At 44.3% G+C, this 19984-nt stretch overlaps 1 protein-coding gene across 2 annotated transcripts in view; it reads right to left on the bottom strand.

The window, feature by feature from the left end:
* LOC142144326 (heat shock factor protein 2-like) overlaps nucleotides 1-19984 on the bottom strand; it is a 541922-nt gene that overhangs the window by 501277 nt on the left and 20661 nt on the right. The window contains exon 12 of one of the 2 annotated variants that reach the window (XM_075203005.1): nucleotides 18358-19378. The exons of the other annotated variant lie outside the window; for it this stretch is intronic. Within the exon in view, the coding sequence (XP_075059106.1) occupies nucleotides 19113-19378 (266 nt within the window). The 3' untranslated portion in view covers nucleotides 18358-19112. Of the gene's footprint in view, nucleotides 1-18357; nucleotides 19379-19984 lie in introns of those variants that run through there. 2 annotated transcript variants of the gene reach the window in all.

Genomic DNA, 19984 nt, shown 5'->3' with positions numbered 1-19984 from the left:
AGGGAAGCTATTATGGATTTTTCTTCGACCATATGGATCCTTCCATGGACTAGATGCACATGAGGAATCAAACTAGGGTCCATCAATGGTATTACAGTCCAGAACCTCAGAGTCAGACTATAAGACTTAGAGAGCACAAGAGAGTCTGTCAACTGGTGGCAGGATACAGCATTAAATGAAAAGGGAGTACCTCTATCAGAGCTAAAGTGGACTGTGTGAATAATATAGTCAAGCTCGAACGGTTGGGGTGCCCATCTAGACATAGGAGATGTAGTACAAGGGGCATGACTTCAAAAAGAAATTAAGCAGTTTGACAGGATGGACCGCCTATGCAGGGGGTAAGCCAGCTCCCTGAACTCTTTGCTGGCTCCAAGAAGATTGAGTTATTTTTAGTATCAGGATGCAATATGTTCCCCCAACATGGATTTAAATGCAATTTATATGTAACAAAATTTACACTTATCTATATCATGTGCGGTTTACAATGTTCAGACATGTTCTAACATTCTAGTCAAAAGGCTACTCAGAAACAACAGTAACGACTTCCTGTGGTGCATTTAGACTAAAAAGGACATGTTGGTTACTCGCATGAATAGACAATTAGCCTTAATGAGGACTTTCTCTTGATGGTACACAACAATCTCCTCAAACAAATGCTTATTGCATCAGACATATACCCCAGAAAAGAATGCACTTCCTATAGAAAGTGCCACACGATACAACAAAACAAGTACATCTGCAATTATATAAATACTGCACTATTTCCTTTAAATAAATTCATACAATAAGTTATTTATAAGTGATCCAGCCACAAGCTGCATACAAACATTATGGAAGAAAGTGCAGTGTGGCACACAATACAGAATTTTCTGCCTCAGTTGCAACAGAACCATTGCAAAATATTTTCAGACATTCAAATGTTAGTGGCATTCATAACCAAGCTGGTACCAAGAACAAAACCAAGATGACAAAGTATTGGCATCAAATCATGAGCAGAAAATAATCAAAGATCTCTCTATCAGCTCTTTATGTAGCAGGCAAGGACAACAAGGTGGCAGATTATCGCAGTTGGTATCAGATCCACCCAGGAGTTAGCATTGCACAAGTAGGGGTTTCAACAGTTGGTGGTATAGTTTGCGACCATCCAGACAGTTCTTATGGTTATAAGTCTAAACACCAAGACAGAGCGATTTTACTCCAGTCACAATGACTCCAGAGCAGATGGGGTGGATGCTCTCACAAGATCTTGGAACTGCCAACTGGGGTATGTGTTCCCTCCTGTTCCTCTCATTGCACGCACACTAAAAAAGATCTAAAGGCAGTGGAAATAAGAGGATTTTTATACTTCCGATGAATCAGTTTCTCTGATTCCATCTGGGGGACACTGCTACCATGGGTTGTATGAGGGGAGTTTGCACTTAAGCAATTGTTTAATGTATCAGTGCTGACTGACCACTCCCCTCTGCAACCCCCTGTAGCTTCTCAGTTTAATTATAAAGCCCCAAGGAAAATAGGTCAAACCAAAGAACATACAGCAGAAGGGTGGGAGCGCAGTGTCCCCCAGATGGAATCAGAGAAACGGATTTATCGTAAGTATAAAAATCCTCTTTTCTCTTGCATCCTATCTGGGGAACACTGCTACCATGGGGACATTCTAAAGCAGCTACCTAAAGGGTGGGACCACTCTAACAGCCCGGCACGTAAAGCTCTACAGTCAAAATTGGCGTCTTGAAAAGAAAAGACATGGAATTGATAGAATTTAGTAAATGTATGGACCGAGGACCAGGTGGCTGCTCTGCAAAGTTGGTCCTCTGAGGCCCCATTTCTCGGGGCCCAGGACGCCCCCACCGAACGGGTAGAATGGGCAGTGAGGCGATCTGGCACCAGCCGGTTAGCACTGATGTAAGCCTGCCTAATGGTTGCAGTAATTCATATGCAATGAAATGCTTTGAGGCTGGCCAGCCTTTTTTGTGAGAGTGAAACAGGATAAATAAGGAATCAGTGCGTCTGTGAACAATCCTCCTCACATAAACACGGAGAGCCCTGACCACGTTCAAACATTTCATCGGATTCTGTTCGGTAGACGATGGTCCAGGCTGAAACACTGGAACCACAATTTCCTGGTTCATGTGAAAAGCCGAGACCACTTTAGGTACGAAGGAAGGAATAGTCCGTAGATCTACTCTATCCTCGTGAAAAAACAAATATGGTTCACGACACGAAAGGGCTCCAAACTCTTGACACTCTACGAGCTGATGCAATTGCGAGAAGGAAGGCTACTTTCCATATTAAGAACCTTAAAATCAGCTGAATGTAACGGTTCAAAAGGAGGCCCTTTAAGCATATCAAGTACTAGGTTGAGATCACATGGAGCTGTAGGCGGTACGTAAGGCGGTTGTATATGCAAGACTCCCTGCAGAAAAGTCTTATCAGGCATGTCCGCAATTCGAAGGTGAAAGAAAACCAAAAGGGCTGACATTTGTAAATTTAGAGAGCCCAAACGGAGACCCCCATCCAGGCCATCTTGAAGGAATGCCAGAAGACGGGGGAAGACGAAAGGCTGTTTTATGGCATGGCCTATTCTCAGGTGCGCCAGATGCAATGGTAGATACAAGCAGAAACTGGCTTGCGAGCTGGCAACAAGGTGTTTACGACTCTAGGGGAGAATCCTCTAGATCACTAAAGTCTGGCTTCAACAGCCATGCTATTAAAGTCAGCCGCTGTAAGTCCTGATGTCGGAATGGGCCCTGGAGAAAGTCGTCTCACAGTGGAAGACGCATTCCTTGACCTACCGCCACTGAAACTATGTACGTGTAGCATACTCTATGCGGCCAGGCGGGGGCTATCAGAATCACTGGGAGTCCCACCCCCCCTGTCTTACTCTTTTGAGAACACTGTGAATCATGGGTATGGGTGGGAACAGAAATCCCAACCGGAGACTCCAGGGCATTGTTATGACGTCAATGGCCAATGCCAGGGGGTCTCTTGCCCTTGCGCAGAATCTTGGGACCTTCCTGTTGTGCCCCGACACCATGAGATCCAGGCCTGGAAGACTCCACCTCTGAATTAGTGACTGGAAGACCTCCGAATGGAGTGACCACTCCCCCAGCATCACGACTCCGATAATCTGCCTCCCAGTGTTGGATGCCTGGGATGAACACAGCTGAAATTGAGGGAACGTGCTGTTCTGAACAGGAAAAGATCAGTGCTGCAATTGACATTGCGCTTACACTTCTGGTTCCGCCTTGTCTGTTGACATAAGCCACTGCTGTGGCATTGTCTGATTGTAGAATGACTGGCGAACCCTGAAGGAGAGTCTGTGCGCCTCGAAGAGTCATTACCATGGCCTTTAGATCTAGAATGTTGATAGACAAGGAGGACTCCTGAGTTGAGACCAAAGGCCTTGAAGGCGTAAGTGAAGGGCTACAGCCCCCCACCCATTCAAGCCGGCGTCCGGGGTCACTATGATCCAGGACCATGGGGCAAAGGACCCACCTTCCGCTAGGTGATCCTGGACCAACCACCACTGAAGAGACTCCTTCGCTTTGGATGACAAAATTTATCCTCTGGCGATTCAAATGTAGGTGTGAACCTGACCACTTGGTTAAAAGATCCCACTGAAAACAGCGGGAATGAAACCGACCATAAGAAATTGTCTTGAATGTTGACACCATCTTCCCTAGGAGGTGCATGTATACGATTGGACTGGGAGTGGCCAGGACCAGTGCAATTAGTTCTGGTAACAATCTGGCCTTGTCCACTGGAAGAAACATTTTGTTCCCTGGTGTCTATGATGAGCCCCAGGAAGGTCATCCTCTGGCAGGGAATCAATTGAGATTTTTCATCCATCCATGGTACTCCAGGATCCTGATGGTAAGCGTCAGGTGCTGTTGTAATAGGTTCGCTGATGTGGCCTTGATGAGTAGGTCATCTAAATATGGTATTATTTTGACTCCTCTGGAACAAAGAGATGCCGCCATCACTGACATTTTTGTGAAGACTCTGGGCACTGTGGAAAGACCGAAGGGGAGAGCCTGGAATTGGTAGTGGGATGAATCTACCGTAAATCTGAGAAGTGACTGATGTCCTTCCCAGATGGGGACATAAAGAAAGGCATCCTTTATGTCTATTGACGCTAAAAATTTGTCTGCCTCCAGTCCATTGATCACTGATCGGAGGGTCTCCATGTGAAATCTGTCCACCTTCAGGTGTAGATTTAACGTTTTAAATTTAAACTGGGTCACAATGAGCCATCCGGTTTCGGAACCAGGAAGAGATTTGAGTAGAACCCTTGTCTCTTCTGATTGTCTGGGACCGAGCAAATGACTCCTGCAGAAAGAAGAGAAGTGACACAGAGTTGCATCGCCTGTCTCCTTTCTGGATCGTGGGGTAAGGATGTTGTAAAGAAGCGATGAGGGGCTGGGCCTGTCAGGTCTATCATGTACCCTCACGTCATGATTCCGCAAATCAAAAATGTCTTGGGAGGCCGCCTTTCCAATGTTCCTTGAATACACTCAAACCCCCCCCCCCCACCCACTCCTGCTTCCGCAAGAATGGGTGGGTGAGAGTCAGGAAACAGGACGTCTCACGGAGGGGGAGGGTCTGCCTCTGAAGAAATGCCCCCTGCTACCAATCTGCCTGTGGCTGTCTAAACTCTAGTAAAGGAGCCAAAATGAGGAGGTTTAGTCTTAGGAACATTTACTGGTAGAAAATACTTTTGCCACCTGTGGCCTTGCAAATGGTATTGTCCAATTCCGGCCCGAACAAAACTGCGCCTGAATAGGGTAAGGTTTCCAGCAATTTCTTAGATTCTGCGTCAGTGTCCCAGGACCTCAGCCATAGGGTCCTTCTAGCTGCCACCACTGAGGCCGAAATGGAGGCTGAGTTCTGGGCTGCCTCATATAAGTATCCAGACGCCCCTTTCAGATGTAGGGCAAGGGGAAGCAATTCTGACTGCTGCAGTCTCTCTACCAACTGTTCTGCCCATGATTTCACCGCTCTGGCAACCCATGTCGATGAAAACATTGGCCTGAAGGAAGTGCCTGTCGTGACATAGATTTTAGATGACCATCCACCTTGCGGTCAGTGGTATTCTGCAGGGCCGCTGTTCCCGGCACTGGAAGCGTAGTAGGGCGAGCTAAGCAAGCATCATGTTTATCAACTTTTGGAATCTGCTCCCATTGGGCCAAATCCTCCTCCTGTAATGGGTACAGGGTGAGGAATCTCTCCTTGGAATGGTAAACTTTCGGTCCGGCTGTTTCCAAGCAGCCTCTGCAATGTCTGAGTTCCACTGACTGAGGAAACCGGATAGCATGTCTTCTCATTTTTTTTTTAAAAAGGCCCTGATCCGAAGATTTGGGTTCATCCAAATCCATAACATCGAGAGCTTGTCTGACGGCTAAGACCAGATCAATGCCCTGATATCTAGGGTAGTCTTCCTGGTACGTGATATGTGTATAGTCGGAATCAAAATTAGCCTCAACTTCCTCTTCTGAAGATCTCTCAGAATCAGAGAGGGATAGGAGGGAGGGGATTTGTATACCCAGACCTCTTATTTCTAGAATGCGCCATTCTTGGCGCTTCTAGAAGGTGGTTTAGTCTGTCTAAGCCTCTTTCAAAGGATGAGGACCAAGCTGGTTCTCCGTAAGAGCCTAGGTTAGTGGGCAGTGAAGATGTACCCGCCAAAGCTACATCCGATGTCCCTGCGGTCACTGGCATACCTGTAGTCACCGGAAGGGCAGTTTCTCCCAAAGCTGCAGGGAGAATGGCAGAAACTGCTGTTAGCATCTTAGGCTTAGTAAGCAGTTGGACCAGTGTAGTAACAGACTGCCAGGGAAGATGCCCATGCCGATTCATCCGGTAGTGGTAGTAGGCTAGGCTTGACCTTCATAGAGTGTGTCCCTGCGTCACAGTCAGTACAAAGTGCCCCCTGGTACTTCTGTCCAATAGGCAATTTCACTTAGCATTTTGAACATGTGAAATGTTTTGTAGAAGGTGCTTTTCCCTTATCAGACATAAGAGGAAAACACACTGAAGTAACAGAATGCAGTTACACAAGGTATAGTGTGAAAATATATACAAGAATAGCAACTAATCTCCAACAGACAGGTTATATCTTGTAACAAACAGTATGAAAAAATGCAAGTTGGTTAAGTAGAATCTAACACATATAATCCACTATCAAACCAATAACCAAGCACGCACACACACATAATTTTATATATATATATATATATATATATATATATATATATTTCACTTAAATGGCTAACACTCAAGGCACTATTCTTAGAACAAATAAAAGTAGCGCAAAGAACAAATTCTGCCTTCTTGTCCACGGTAGTTTCAACATTTCATGTGATTAAAGAAAATCTACTTCTGTTTTGTCATAAGCCATCTAGTGAAACTGAGAAAGGGCTATATACTCTAGACCTTGTCAGAGAAATTTCTTTGAATCTCTGAGAACAAAGGAATTCAGAAAGACGAACCATTTCCTTGTACTTCAGGAAGGGCCAAGACAAGGGCAAACTCCATCCAAAGACAGCTCTTGCAAGATTGATTGGAGATGCATTGTCACTGGCACCTCATGTTCGCTCCTCTTACAAGCCTAAAATACTGAGGGTTCATTCCCCAAGAGTGGTGGCAACCTCCTGTGCACACAGGGTTCAGGCTTCAGCAAGTGATTTATGCAAAATAGCAGGATGTCATCACTTCATACCTTTTCCAGACATTACCTTCTGCAGATCATTGCTTTGGCTGCCATTCAGTTCGGAAGGAAAATCCTTCAAGCAGTTGTTCAATAAAATATTTTATATGGATTGATCAATGTTTAATTTTCTTGGACCCACCCTGTGTTGCTGCTTGGGTACATTTAATTTGTTAGAGCCACCATGGAGTCCGAGAAGGAAATAAGCAAATTATACTCACTGATAACACAGGTCTGCAAAAAAAAAAATTTTTGGACAGCGGTTTTGGTTTAGTTGACTCTTACGTTTATTGGTGCGCTGAATCCAAAAATGACAGCCGTTTTGTCCTGGGACGTCAGGTTTTCGAACAAACGGGTGGTCATCGTTTACAAAAATCTCTTAACTCAAATATTTTATTTACATGAAAAATATTAACTCATTTGCACAGGTGACGACAAAATTAACACCACACTCAAGTAGATTGCTTGTGAAAGTCTTTTTTTTTAACTCTAAACTTATTTTTGAGCTTTTCCTCTTATAGGTGGCTTCCGGAAGATCCCTGTACAACATCCAGCAGTAGTCAGCCATCATCGTAACACTCCATTTCCCTTGATACCTTCTTTCCATTTCTTTTATATCTTGATGGAAACATTCTCCTTGCTCTTCACTCACTGCTCCCAAAATTTCAGGAAAATAGTCAAGGTGTGAGTTGAGAAAATGGACTTTTAAGCGCATGGAGCAACCAAGCTTGTGGAACGCTTTCAAAATTGTTTCCACCATTTCCTTGTAATTTGGGTCCTTTTGGATTCCCCAAAAGTTTTTTATGACCACAGTAAAGGCAACCCACGTTTCTTTTTGAGTTGGAGTCATTGAACTAATGAAGTCTTTGTCGGCTAAGAGTTTTCTAATATCCGGGCTAACAAAACCCCCTCTTTCGGTTTTGCCTTCGATAATCCTGGAAACTTGGATCCTAATTACTTGAAGCATTCGCTATCTTTGGGAAGTGCCTTAACAAATTGCTTCATTAATCCTAATTTTATATGGAGTGGTGGTAATAAAACCTTCTCAGGTGTACCAATGTATCTCTGAGAACATTCTTTTCACCAACAACTAGACTTCTTGGTGGCCAATTTTTTTGCTTCCAGTGATTTTGTCGGTCTCTACTGTCCCATAAACATAGAAAACAAGGGTATTTGGTGTACCCAGCCTGTTGTCCCAGCAGCATACACAATACTTTTAAATCCCCACATACCAACCAGTTTTGGTTTTGATAACCCACTTTCTTGAGTACCAACTCCAAGTTCTCATAAGTCTCCTTCAAGTACACCGAATAAGCAACAGGAATGGACGCATAACGGCCAGCCACCATTGTGAAGTAAAACTGCTTTTAAGCTTCTTTTGGAAGAGTCAATGAACTTTCTTAACAAAATCCGTAATATTCAACTGCTGCTTTTTCACCATGAACGCTCCACATATGAACCAGAAACTGTCAGGTGAATTTACACACTTTCTTAGAGGCATTGCATTATTTTTGAAGCACACAGACAATAGCAGGATGATGACTGAAATGAAATACAAGATTGTGAAGGAATCAGAGAACAAGTTAATGCATGAAAGAACATGTCCGGGCAGGCCCTAACAAGCACACTCAACAATGCAGTGATCACCATCAGGACCAATAAACATTTATTTCATGTTTTTGGGAGCACTGGCAGTGAAAATAAACTTGTTTTTCCATGTTCAGTTTTTTTTCCCCCAAGTATGATGAATTTGAAATTTTGCGATTTCCAGCTACCTGTTTGACCAAGGCACGTTTCGATTGTGAAAAAAAAACCGACGTCCCAGGAAAAAATGGTGGTCATTTTCGAATTCAGCGCACCAAAAAACATAAGAATCAGATAAAATTATGAAAACAGCTTTTTGGTTGCAGACCTGTGAATTTAATTTGCTAGAAGAATTCAAATGGCAGCATAAATATTCCCTCTCATTTTTTATATTTACATGTTTCAGATAGCTTGAGAAGTTGCTCAAAGAACCAGACACATTCCCGGAGGTGTCAACTTATTATCTGATTAAGAATGGACCTACCGATTAGGGCTACCATTGAGTACTTCAACAAAATGAACTGGAGTAACAAATTATATATATATATATTTATATTTTTTTTTAAATTGCATATATTATGAGATCAATTATTTTCACTATAAAGCATAATTTAAAACTTGAATAACCTAGCTAATACAGTAGGAATAGCTTCCCAACTTGATATTTCTCTCTCTAGCTCTCTATCTTTTTTTTAAAATCTTTGTTATAACACGCTGGGAAATCCTAATCTATGCACAAGTGACTATTAAAGTCTCAATATGAATCTGTAAATCAAATAGATTTGCCAAGTCGGCTGTTAACCAAGCTAGAAAGAAAGAAGCAATATCGACAATAGCCCCAAAACCAGCACTACTTTCAGAGTAAGGGAGGGTGAGCAGTGTCCCCCAATGGCGTAAGAGAAATCAATTTTACAGTGAGTAAAAATCTTCTATTCTCTTTCCTACCATTGAGGGACACTGCGAGACATTGAGGACATACCAAAGCTGCCTCTAAGGGAAAGATTGCTCTGGCATGGCTGCGCGCAACATTCTGTCCCCAAAGCTTGCATCTGCAGATGCAAAGCCATGCAACCCAGAAACTCTGCAGAAGATGTGGGCGATGTCACCCTGCACCACTGCTTTACCGAAGCACCCAGATGTGCCGTCCAATAAGCGCCAACCGCCCTGGAGAGTGGGCTCTAAAGGAGGAGTTTGGAATAAAATACCCCAACCTTTGGGAATACCACCAGATATATAGGTTCCTCACTTAACTGCACCTGTGCAGGAACTATATGCTCCTATGCTCCTAAGAAGTGAGTATGCAATGGGGTACCACGCCCCTGGCTATACCCCTCCTCTCAAGAAAAGGAACAAAGGGCTTAAGACAGCCCTTGATGTGGCCTAGTGGAGTTGACAGGAAGAGATGTACTCTTACCTCCAGTGGACCCTGGAGACTACACTGCAATGGTGTCAAAGTGATAAGCTCCGTTCTTGGAACGTTCTTCCAGAACACATCTGGCTAGTTGCTTGACCATGGCTGAATAACTTTTTCAAAACCCAGCCATGACCCGGTTGGATGTAAACAAACTGCCAGCTGTCACTTAAGCTGAGTGAAGGCCAGATTACACTTTGTCAGAGAAAACCTTTTATGGGCGCCTGCCCTGCGTAGGAATAGCAGAATAAGGCTCCTTACTCTCTAACTATTCTCTCTGCCAGGAGAGGAGAAAGATGAGAATCTGTCTAGTGTAATAATTGTTTATTTGGCTTTCTGCCAAAAAGCAGACACTCTCCCTACCCAGTATCTGAGAAGGCGAGGATGAGGCCGCAGACTCAAGTTTCACAAGGGTTAAAGTGTGTCTGATACTTAAGCTGAGACTATCCCATCCTGAGAGTGAATGTGGAACTTTCAAAATTAAGCATGTTTTAGTCTGTAAATCAAGATCACCTAGCCATCCTCTGTCGAGGAATGAACCATATCCTGATTGTGACTGTGAACAACAAAATTATGCTTACCCCTACGAGATGGTGAGCAAATGTGTCTATGTCTGGGTGGACTCAGACCGGGACAGAGACATAGCCGCTTCAGTCTGGGAAGACATGCCTGCGACAGATCTGATTTGTGTGGGCTGAGTGTGTAGAAGCGTGAGAAAAGAGGGAATCACGTATCTTTTCAGATCCTATCACCACCTTAGTGAGCTCGGCCATTGATGCTGCCGGTGATTTAGCCTAGACTGGCTTCTCCAGAGCTGCTGACACCGAAGTGGGAGCACCTCGTTCGCAGACCTTAGCATCATAAGCTGCACAGAGAACATCCAGGCTAAGCTGTTGAAGAGGCAATATAAAAATATATTTGTCACAGAGATAATGCAGCTCAGACGTACCAGCGAGTCCGTATGAAACATAAGACAATGGTAAGCAAAGTGTCACAGAATAAAACTGAATCTTGTCATTTTGGTATATAAATAATGTCAGTTCAGATGGTGACCTACTTCTGGAGGTGGGCAATAGTCCCCCCCCCCCCCCCTCCCCATGGATTCCCCCGCTGCCACTGTATAAGATGCACCCAGTTTTTAGACCCCAAATGTTTGGGAAAAAAGTGCGTCTTATACATAGGGAAATATGGTATATTATGTTATTAATATATTATAGTACAGACATACCAGTGAATATCTACTATTCTTGGAAGTTCCTTATGCAGACATATTGAAATGTAAAGGCACAAAGTCACAATAACAAGCCCTTTATATCTATTAGGAATTACCTAGTACATAGACATGCTACAGAGAACATCTAAGTATTAGACACCAAGTCCCCAGACTCTGAAACAGTCCTAGTCTATGTCCAAATAGAGACTGAACAAGTTTAACTCTGTTTAATAAACTAAACAAGTAAAACAATACAGAGGTACCGGCAGATTAGAGGCAAAGCGGTTGCATCTGTTCGGCACAGTCTCCAGGAATGGCCACCGTCCGCACTAGGAAGCTGAAAGGGGGAGCGTGAAAGAAGTTCCACCCTTTATCCGTCCTCTAAGATGACCGTTTCCATGTACCGCCGAACAGCACATACAAAGCATGGCTGTCTGCTATTGCATCCTCCGCCTAAAGTTCTATGGTGCCCAGGCTGCGGGGAGCATTAGCAAGCAAATCGCCTCCTTTGTAGAGCAATCGCTTCACAGTCCCCCCTGCTCGTTGTTTAGAAGGGGGGGGGTGGCTTGCTGGCATGTCTGTTGGGCGGTGGAGAGGCTATTGCAGCTTAACTCCCTAAAGATTAAGCCCTCGGCCGTCTTTATGGCCATTCTAATTGTAGTGTTGGCTGTGACAGACTACTGCCTGTATGGCAGACTTACAATTTGTGGCCCAACTGCTTGTTTCTAGGGGAAGATAATGCACCGTTCCTTCACCGTGGGTCTCTTGTGCAGGGACCCACAGTGAAGGAAGCCAACAGGCTATTCACTCCTCTGGGTCTTAGGCTCGATCCCTGCACTGCAACGGAATTAAAAATAAAAACCTAAAATGAACACAAGTGTAGGCTGGAGCTTATACCTATGTGACCTAACTCTTAGGCACTTAGAAAAGAACTGAGGTCGGAGCTGGAGAGGAGGGGCATAGTAGGGCAGGAGTGTGATGAACAAAGAAGTTGATAAGTGCCTAAACTCCAGTCCCACCTACTATACCCCAATGTCTCGCAGTATCCCCCAATGGTAGGAAAGAGAAAAAAAGAGGATTTTTGTACTTATGTTAAATCCGTTTCTCTGATTCCGTCTGGGGGACACTGCTTACCATGGGGGTTGTGGAGGGGGAGCACGGGAGTTGGCACGTAGCTAGTTAATCTTTAGCACTGCTGACAGACCCCTCCCCACTACAATCCCCCTGCCTCTTCCTGTCATTTAATTAAAAAGTCCTAAGGAGAAAAGGCCAATCAACCAAGAGCACAGAGAGGAAAAGCAGAAGGGAAGGATCGTAGTGTCCCCCAGAAGGAATCAGAGAAACAGATTTAACGTAAGTACAAAAATCCTCTTTTCTCTTTCATCCAGTCGGGGGGACACTGCTTACCATGGGGACGTTCTAAAGCAGACCCTTAAGGGTGGGAGCGCTGAAAGCCCTGCTCGTAGAGCACTACGAGCGAAATTTGCATCCACGGATGCAAAAATATTAAACTGGTAAAATTTTGTAAAGGTGTAGACAGAGGACCAGGTGGCTGCCCTGCAAAGCTGATCTGTAAAAGCCCCATTTCTCACTGCCCACAACGCCCCTACCGATCTGGTGGAATGGGCCGTAAGTCTCTCTGGCACAGGACGGCTAGCCCTTATGTAAGCCTGCTTAACGGTTGCCGTATTTCATCCTGCAATGGACTGTTTTGAGGCTGGCCAGCCTCTTTTGATAGAATCAAAGAACAAACAGAGAATCTATACATCTAACCTGAGAAGTTCTTTTGACATAAATACGGAGCCCTAACCACATCTAACTTTTCCATAGACTGCTGATCAGAATAAGAAGTCGATGAAAAAACCAGAACCACAATATCTTGTTTCAAATGGAAAGCCGAAACAACTTTTGGGACAAAAGAAGGGATTGTTCTTAATACCGCTCTGTCCTCGTGAAAAAACAGATATGGTTCTCGGCAAGACAGAGCTCCCAATTCAGAAACCCTACGTGCAGATGCAATTGCCAAAAGAAAAACGACCTTCCAGGTCAGACACCTAAAATCTGTCGCCAGTAATGGCTCAAAAGGAGGCCCTTTAAGCATATCCATTACCAGGTTAAGATCCCATGGTGCTGTAGGCAAAACGTAGGGAGGCTGAATATGTAAGACTTCCTGAAGAAAAGTCTTGACGTATGGCAACTCCGCTAACTTCAGGTGAAAGAAAACTGAAAGCGCCGATACCTGAACTCTTAAGGACCCTAAACGGAGTCCTGCTTCCAGCCCATCAAGAAGAAAACGCTATTAAGCGAGGGAGACGAAAAGACGTGTGAAAAGACTTCTTTTCACAATATCTGTTATAGGCTCGCCAAATCCGATGATAGATGCGAGCTGACACAGGTTTACGAGCTCGCATCATAGTGTTCACTACACTGGGGGAGAAATCCCTAGCTCTCCAGAGGCTGGCTTTAACAGCCACGCCGTTAAACTGAGCTGAGGTAAATTCTGATGACGAAAGGGACCTTGTAGAAGAAGGTCATCTCGTGACGGAAGACGATATCCTTGTCCTACCGCCATGGAGATTATGTCTGCGTAAAATCACCGGCCGTCTGCCTTGCATCACTCGTCTGAGTACTCGAGGAAGCATCGGAATCGGGGGAAACAGATATCCCAACCTGAATTTCCATGACATGGTCATCATGTCCTCCTCTACCGCTAAGGGGTCTCTTGCCCTTGCGCAAAACCTGTGAACTTTTTTTGTTGTGTCTGGAGGCCATGAGATCCATATCCGGAAGACCCCACCTCTGAACTAGAGACTGAAATACTTCCGGATGGAGGGACCACTCCCCCGACATCATCACATTGCGACCGAGGTAATCGGCCTCCCAATTTTTTATTCCTGGAATTAATACCGCCGAGATTGCTGGAACATACTGTTCTGCCCAAAGAAAAATCTGAGCTGCAACTCTCATTGCAGCTGCACTCTTTGTTCCTCCCTGTCTGTTGACATATGCCACAGCCGTGGCATTGTCGGACTGAACTCTCCTTCAGGGCTACCCAGTCAGAGTCTGGGCCCCTAGAAGCGCTAAAAGAATTGCCTTCAACTCCAACGTGTTGATTGATAAGGCTGATTCTTGAACTGACCAGAGCCCCTGGAGCCTGAGGTGAAGGACTACTGCCCCCAAACCTCTCAGGCTGGCGTCTGTTGTGGCTATGATCCATGAGCATGGAGCAAAGGACCTGCCTATCGACATGTGATCCTGTTTCAGCCACCACTGGAGCGATTCTCTCGCCCCCGGAGACAGCGAGGTCCTCTGGAGGTCCAAACACAGGTGGGAACCCGACCATTTTGTCAACAGATCCCACTGGAAGCATCGAGAATAAGCCCTACCGTAGGGGATTGCCTCGAAGGTGGCCACCATCTTTCTCAGCAGCCGTAGCACAAAAGAACTGAGGGACTGGGAGAGGACAGGATCTGAGATGTTATACTCTGAATAGAAGTGATCTTTTGCACCGGCAGGAACACCTTTTGCTGGCTGGTGTCCATGAGGAGTCCTAGGAAGACCATGCGTTGGCACTGGACCACCTGGGATTTCTTTAAGTTTATCAGCCACCCATGGCTCTCGAGAACCGATATTGTGAGGGATAGGTGATGACATAAGCAAATCTCTGAGGAGGATTTGATGAGCAGATCGTCCAAATAAGGCACGACCTGAACCCCCTTTAAATGAAGACACACTGCCATCACCGTGAAGACCCTCGGAGCTGTGGAGAGGCCGAAGGGAAGAGGCCGAAACTGATAGTGGGAGGTCCCCACTGTGAATCTTAGGAGAGACTGATGATCGGCTCCAAATGGGAACATGGAGGTATGCGTCCTTTATGTCTATGGAGGCCATAAACTGATATTTCTGTAAGCTGTTTATCACCGACCTCAGGGACTCCATCCGACATTTGTCTACTTGTAAGTGCACAATGAGGTTTTTCAAGTTTAGAATGGGTCGAAAGGACCCGTACGGTTTCTTGACCAGACAAAGATTTGAATAAAATCCCTTCCCTTTCTGGTTGTCTGGGACCCTGCAAATGACTTTTTTTTGCAAAAGAAAAGAGGCGACACAGGCCTGTATTGCCTGTCTTCTTTGTGGATCTCGGGGAAGCGGTGTTACAAAAAAACGATGTGGTACCGGACCCAGCAAGTCTCTGACCAAGAGGCCTCGAGCATTCCGTTGTCTACCTCTAAATGACTGCCCCCTTGGCAAGGAGGTCCCCCGAAAGGGGTGACAAAAGGAGCTGAACCGTGGGGCCCGTCTCCTACTTGATAATACCGGCAAAGAAGTGCTTTCGCCCCCCGTTGCCTGGGAAATCATAGTATCCAATTCCGGGCCAAACAAACCTGCGGCTGAAAAAGGAATGGTTTCAACGGACTTCTTTGATTCCGAATCTCCCTCCCAGGATTTCAGCCATAACGTTCTTCTTGCTGAAATAGATGCAGCTTGAATAGAGGAGGACACAGACGCTGTGCTCTGGGCCGCCTCATAAAGGTATCCCGATGCCTCTTTCAAATGTAAAGCTAGGGGAAGTAAATCAGAGTCCTGTAAAGCCTCTGCCAATTGATCTGCCCATGCTTCCATAGCTCTAGCAACCCAAGCTGAAGCAAATGTGGGTCTAAAGGAAGAACCCGCTGCTACAAATATAGATTTTAGCTGAGATTCCACTCTGCGATCAGTGGCATCCTGCAGAGTTGCAGAGCCCGGGACTGGTAGGAGAGTGTGTCGCGCCAAACGGGCTACTGGAATATCCACTTTAGGGATTCCCTCCCAGCGAGCCACGTTCTCTTGCAATGGATACAGGGAAGAAAACCTCCTGGAAACAGAGAACCTTTTATCAGGCTGTTTCCAGGCTCCCTCTGCAATATCTCTGAGCTCTACAGAAGGGGGAAACCGGATATCCTTCCTTTTGGCCTTCTTAAAGACTTCTGTCTCTAGGACTAGGATCCTCCGGTTCTGGGAGGTCCAACGCCTGTCTTACTGCTAAAACCAAATCGTCAATAAACTGACTTTTAGTGTTCTCTTCCTGTTCCAAAGGTTGAACCTGGTCAGGATCAAAATTTGTTTCCCCTTTCTCTTCTGAAAAACCTTCAGAATCTGAAAGGACCACAAGAGGATTAGCGGATCTAAGCCGCTTTCTTTTAGCAGGGGGAATGTCTGGGGATTTGAGCAACTGGTTTAGTTTATCCAAACCATTTATAAATGCTGCGGACCATGCCGGTTCTGTGGGAACAAGGGGCTGGTCCGTAAGCAAAGAGGAAGGTCCTGCTATAGCCGTTTCAATAGAATTTGTGACAGCAGGGAGGCCTAAAGGTGTAATAGCATTATTAGCCGCAGGGGCTGCCACACTAGATAGCCATTGAGTAGATTGAGAGATAATCTGTGCTAAAGAGGAAACCGACTGTGTCAAGGAGGGTTTGCGCAGAGGGGACCCCTCCTTCACAGTCAGAGCAGAGCGCCAACGGGTCCTTCTGCCCACAAGTTAATTTAACATGACATCTAGAACATGTAAAATATTTATCAATAGGGCCTTTTCCCTTATCTGACATTTTATAAGGAAAAGCACACCAAACACACTAGATAAACATATATTGAGAGAGACAGAGCAAGCAACAAGTAACCAACTAATCTGTAATAAAAGTTGTACTTGTATGTGTGTAACAGACAGTGTAATATTTATGCAAGTAAGAGAATTCAATAATCCTTACTAGCCTCCCTCCTCAAACCACAAAATACCGTTTGTAAATGGTTAAAGAAAGGTTTTTGGTACTTAGCCAAAAGGGCCACACAGGGGAGAAGTCCAACAGCAGTGTCCTGGTGCCTGCTCCCTCCAAGATAAGTTCCTTCCCGGGCTTCCTTGGCGCCAGAAGACTGGACTGTACCACTTGTGCTGAAGAGCAGGGGAGCTCTGTGATAGTTCCCCCTCTGCAGCCTTCTGTCTCTCCTTTCCTCTTTTTTTTTTTTAAAAAGGAACTTATCTTTCTGGCAGAGTTATGAAGACCCCTTAGAAGAGGTCTCCTGCAGCGATATATACCCCGATGCCCCCTCCTATTTTCCCGAGGGGGGATCTTGGTATGGCCCCCGCTCTCTCCTTCTTCTTGCCCACCTCCACGGACCGACGACGTCATCATGGCCGCCGGCAAGGTATTCCGATAACTGGCGCTCTATGCCTGCAGTGGTAGCGCCGGTTATCGGAGGAGCCTCCAAGAGTGACAGCGTCCGGGAGAACGCCTGTCACTCTGTAATCTGACCGCTAATGCTCTGCCATTGAGAGCAGTCTGCTCCCTCTGACAGAGCCTGGTCAGTGTTGCATCATTTCTGGGAGTGTGCTCTCTACAGCTCTGCCCTAAGCCTAACTATTCTAAATAGTAGAGAAAATTAAAGTTATTAAAAAATAAATAAAAGAAAAAACTAGCTGTTTCTAAAACTTGACCAACTCCTTTGGGCACCTAGAAAAAACTGACAGGAAGAGGCAGGGGGATTGTAGAGGGGAAGGGTCTGTCAGCAGTGCTAAAGATTAACTAGCTGGGTGCCAACTCCCGTGCTCCCCTCCACAACCCCCATGGTAAGCAGTGTCCCCCAGACTGGATGAAAGAGAAATTATTTTTTTCATCCATATCTGCAACTACAATCCAAACTGAACCCAGTCACTCCTCCTCAGGAGTAAGTAGTCGTTAGTGCCAAAATGTCACAGGTCTGAATAGCCACAGTTGAGTACGTTCATTTTGAAAACGCAGTGTGAAACGCAAAGATATGCTACACAACCAGGCATATTTTCGACACCAAAACTAGTAAGAGTCGTTTTGTATGCCAAACTGGTCATTTTTAACCAATTTTTCCCAAAATAATTGGTACTGCCCAATAAATATTGGTCTGATTACAAGACCTGAAGATCTGGTTGCCATTTAAACACATACTTACCAAGCTTTTATTCTTTCCCTCCATGAAATGACACGATTCACCGCAAACAGTGTCATGGAGGCTCGGATCCTGCAATCTTTGCAGGATGCGGGAGGATGGCCCGCTCTCTCAGACATTCTGGGAGACTGGGCAAGTATGATTTTACAGCATCAGCAAATAGTAATTTGCTTTCATTTAAAAGAGGAGCATGTTTAATTTGCATTTAAAATATAATGAAGACAAAATTAATACAACGTCACTGTAGAATAAGAAGGTTTTAGTTCTTAACTACAGGAAAGCTACAATTTCTGGTAAAATTTAATTAATTTGATCTGAATTTAAAAAAAAGTAATAGAAAATTTACTGTGTCATTATTTGTACATTTGGAGCAAAAATTACACTGAATTAATGTGAAGGCTTTCAAATTCTAATGTGCAGTCCTATGACAAGTGCAAAAAACCCAATTCTCTTTCAACCTCTCCAGATCATTAACATTTATACAAATCGTAAAAATCTGATTTTTAATTAAAGTACACATTTAATAGAGTCTGACAGATTGGTTTATTTAAGTAAAACATGTCACTGCCATAATAAAGTCACCTTCAGTAAGTAGTGCATTAACGGGTTTACATAAAAGACCCACTGTATTTTAAACCGTACTTTTCATTGGTCCCTCAAAACACACACTAAAAAGGACAGGCACTTTTATTCATAGGTCACGTTTTCCCATAGATGTTCATAAATATATAATTCCAGCATATGGTTTATATAAATAGGCATCACCTGCTCAAGTACCTCAGATGTAAACCAAGTCACACTGCACATTGAATAGAGATGACTGCCAAGTATAATAAAATGCCCTTTTGCATTGTGTTTAAAGGGTTGCAGTTTTACAAGTGCTTGTGTCTCAGCATTAATAATTTTTGCACATTGCAGAGCAGATCTATACACATTACATATGAAAGCAACATGGTTTAATGGAGCTCAGGTTCCAGCCTACAAACTAAAAGTAGCCAAACAAATAAAATAAGCTTGGATTATGAAACCAATGTTAAAAACAATATCTCAACCTTTTTACTACAACTAACGCGAAAATTGTTTTTGTGCATAACAAAATGTGATATCCCACAGTGTCTTAAAATTGCAAAAACAGAAAAGAATAAAAAAAAACAAAAAAAAAAACAGTACCAAAAATGATACTTCAAATAAATAGTTCATCATTTTGATGAATATATACAGGTGTACAGTAAGCCACAGCTTTAGTTGTCCAATAGAGACATCTCACTGTCCAGAGGCACAGGGGCAAGTTCACATAAATAAAATAGGGTAGCTTCACTGGCTTCTGCTTCAGTCAGCGGTTCTAGGCGCACCAGTTTACTCTGTGGGGGTGCGGAGTCCAGGCTAGATTCCAGAAGATTGTCCATTTCATTTGCTTTGGCAGTCTGTGCTTCTGTTGTAAAGCCACCAGCATCTCCATCCAGGAAAGCCATAAGTGGATATGTTGTATATTGTACAAGTTGTTGGTCTGCAGATAGGAAAGCCACACAGATTATCACAAACGGTTGATATTTAAATTTGCATAAACTGTTATGCGATTTGACACAGATAAGTTTCAACTGCTTACTACATGCAGAGACATCCAGACAGGAAAAAAACAAAACAAAACACCAATCTCAAGCAGTAGTTTCTATGCATTTATCCTTACATCTGCTCCAGAAAGCAATTGGGAATGGTCTCTTTTGTGACTGGTTAATTATTATTAATGTGGGGCCAGTGGCGTCAATACATTGTGCCGCCACCTCTTCACATGTGCCATCATTGTGTCAGTCACAAAACTCAGAAGACACGGAAATCCAGGTCTGTAGAACATTAAAGTCCTAGTTCAGTAATGAGACGGTAACCATTACTAGCACAAAATATCAGCTCTCAAAATAACCTACTATGCATTCATTACAACGGAGTTCTTTAATGAAACGGCGATGAAAACATGCCTGTGCAGGATACATTTATTAAGAACCACCCTATCGCACCAGGATAATCCTACATACTCCAGATATAAAAAATCATTAATATCTTAATGTCACATTTTATATGTATTGGTTTCACATCTGAAATAGGTGCACCCACACAA

Source organism: Mixophyes fleayi, chromosome 3 (assembly GCF_038048845.1).
Source record: "Mixophyes fleayi isolate aMixFle1 chromosome 3, aMixFle1.hap1, whole genome shotgun sequence".
Lineage (NCBI taxonomy): Eukaryota > Metazoa > Chordata > Amphibia > Anura > Limnodynastidae > Mixophyes > Mixophyes fleayi.
This window is presented reverse-complemented; position numbering and strand designations above follow the sequence as displayed.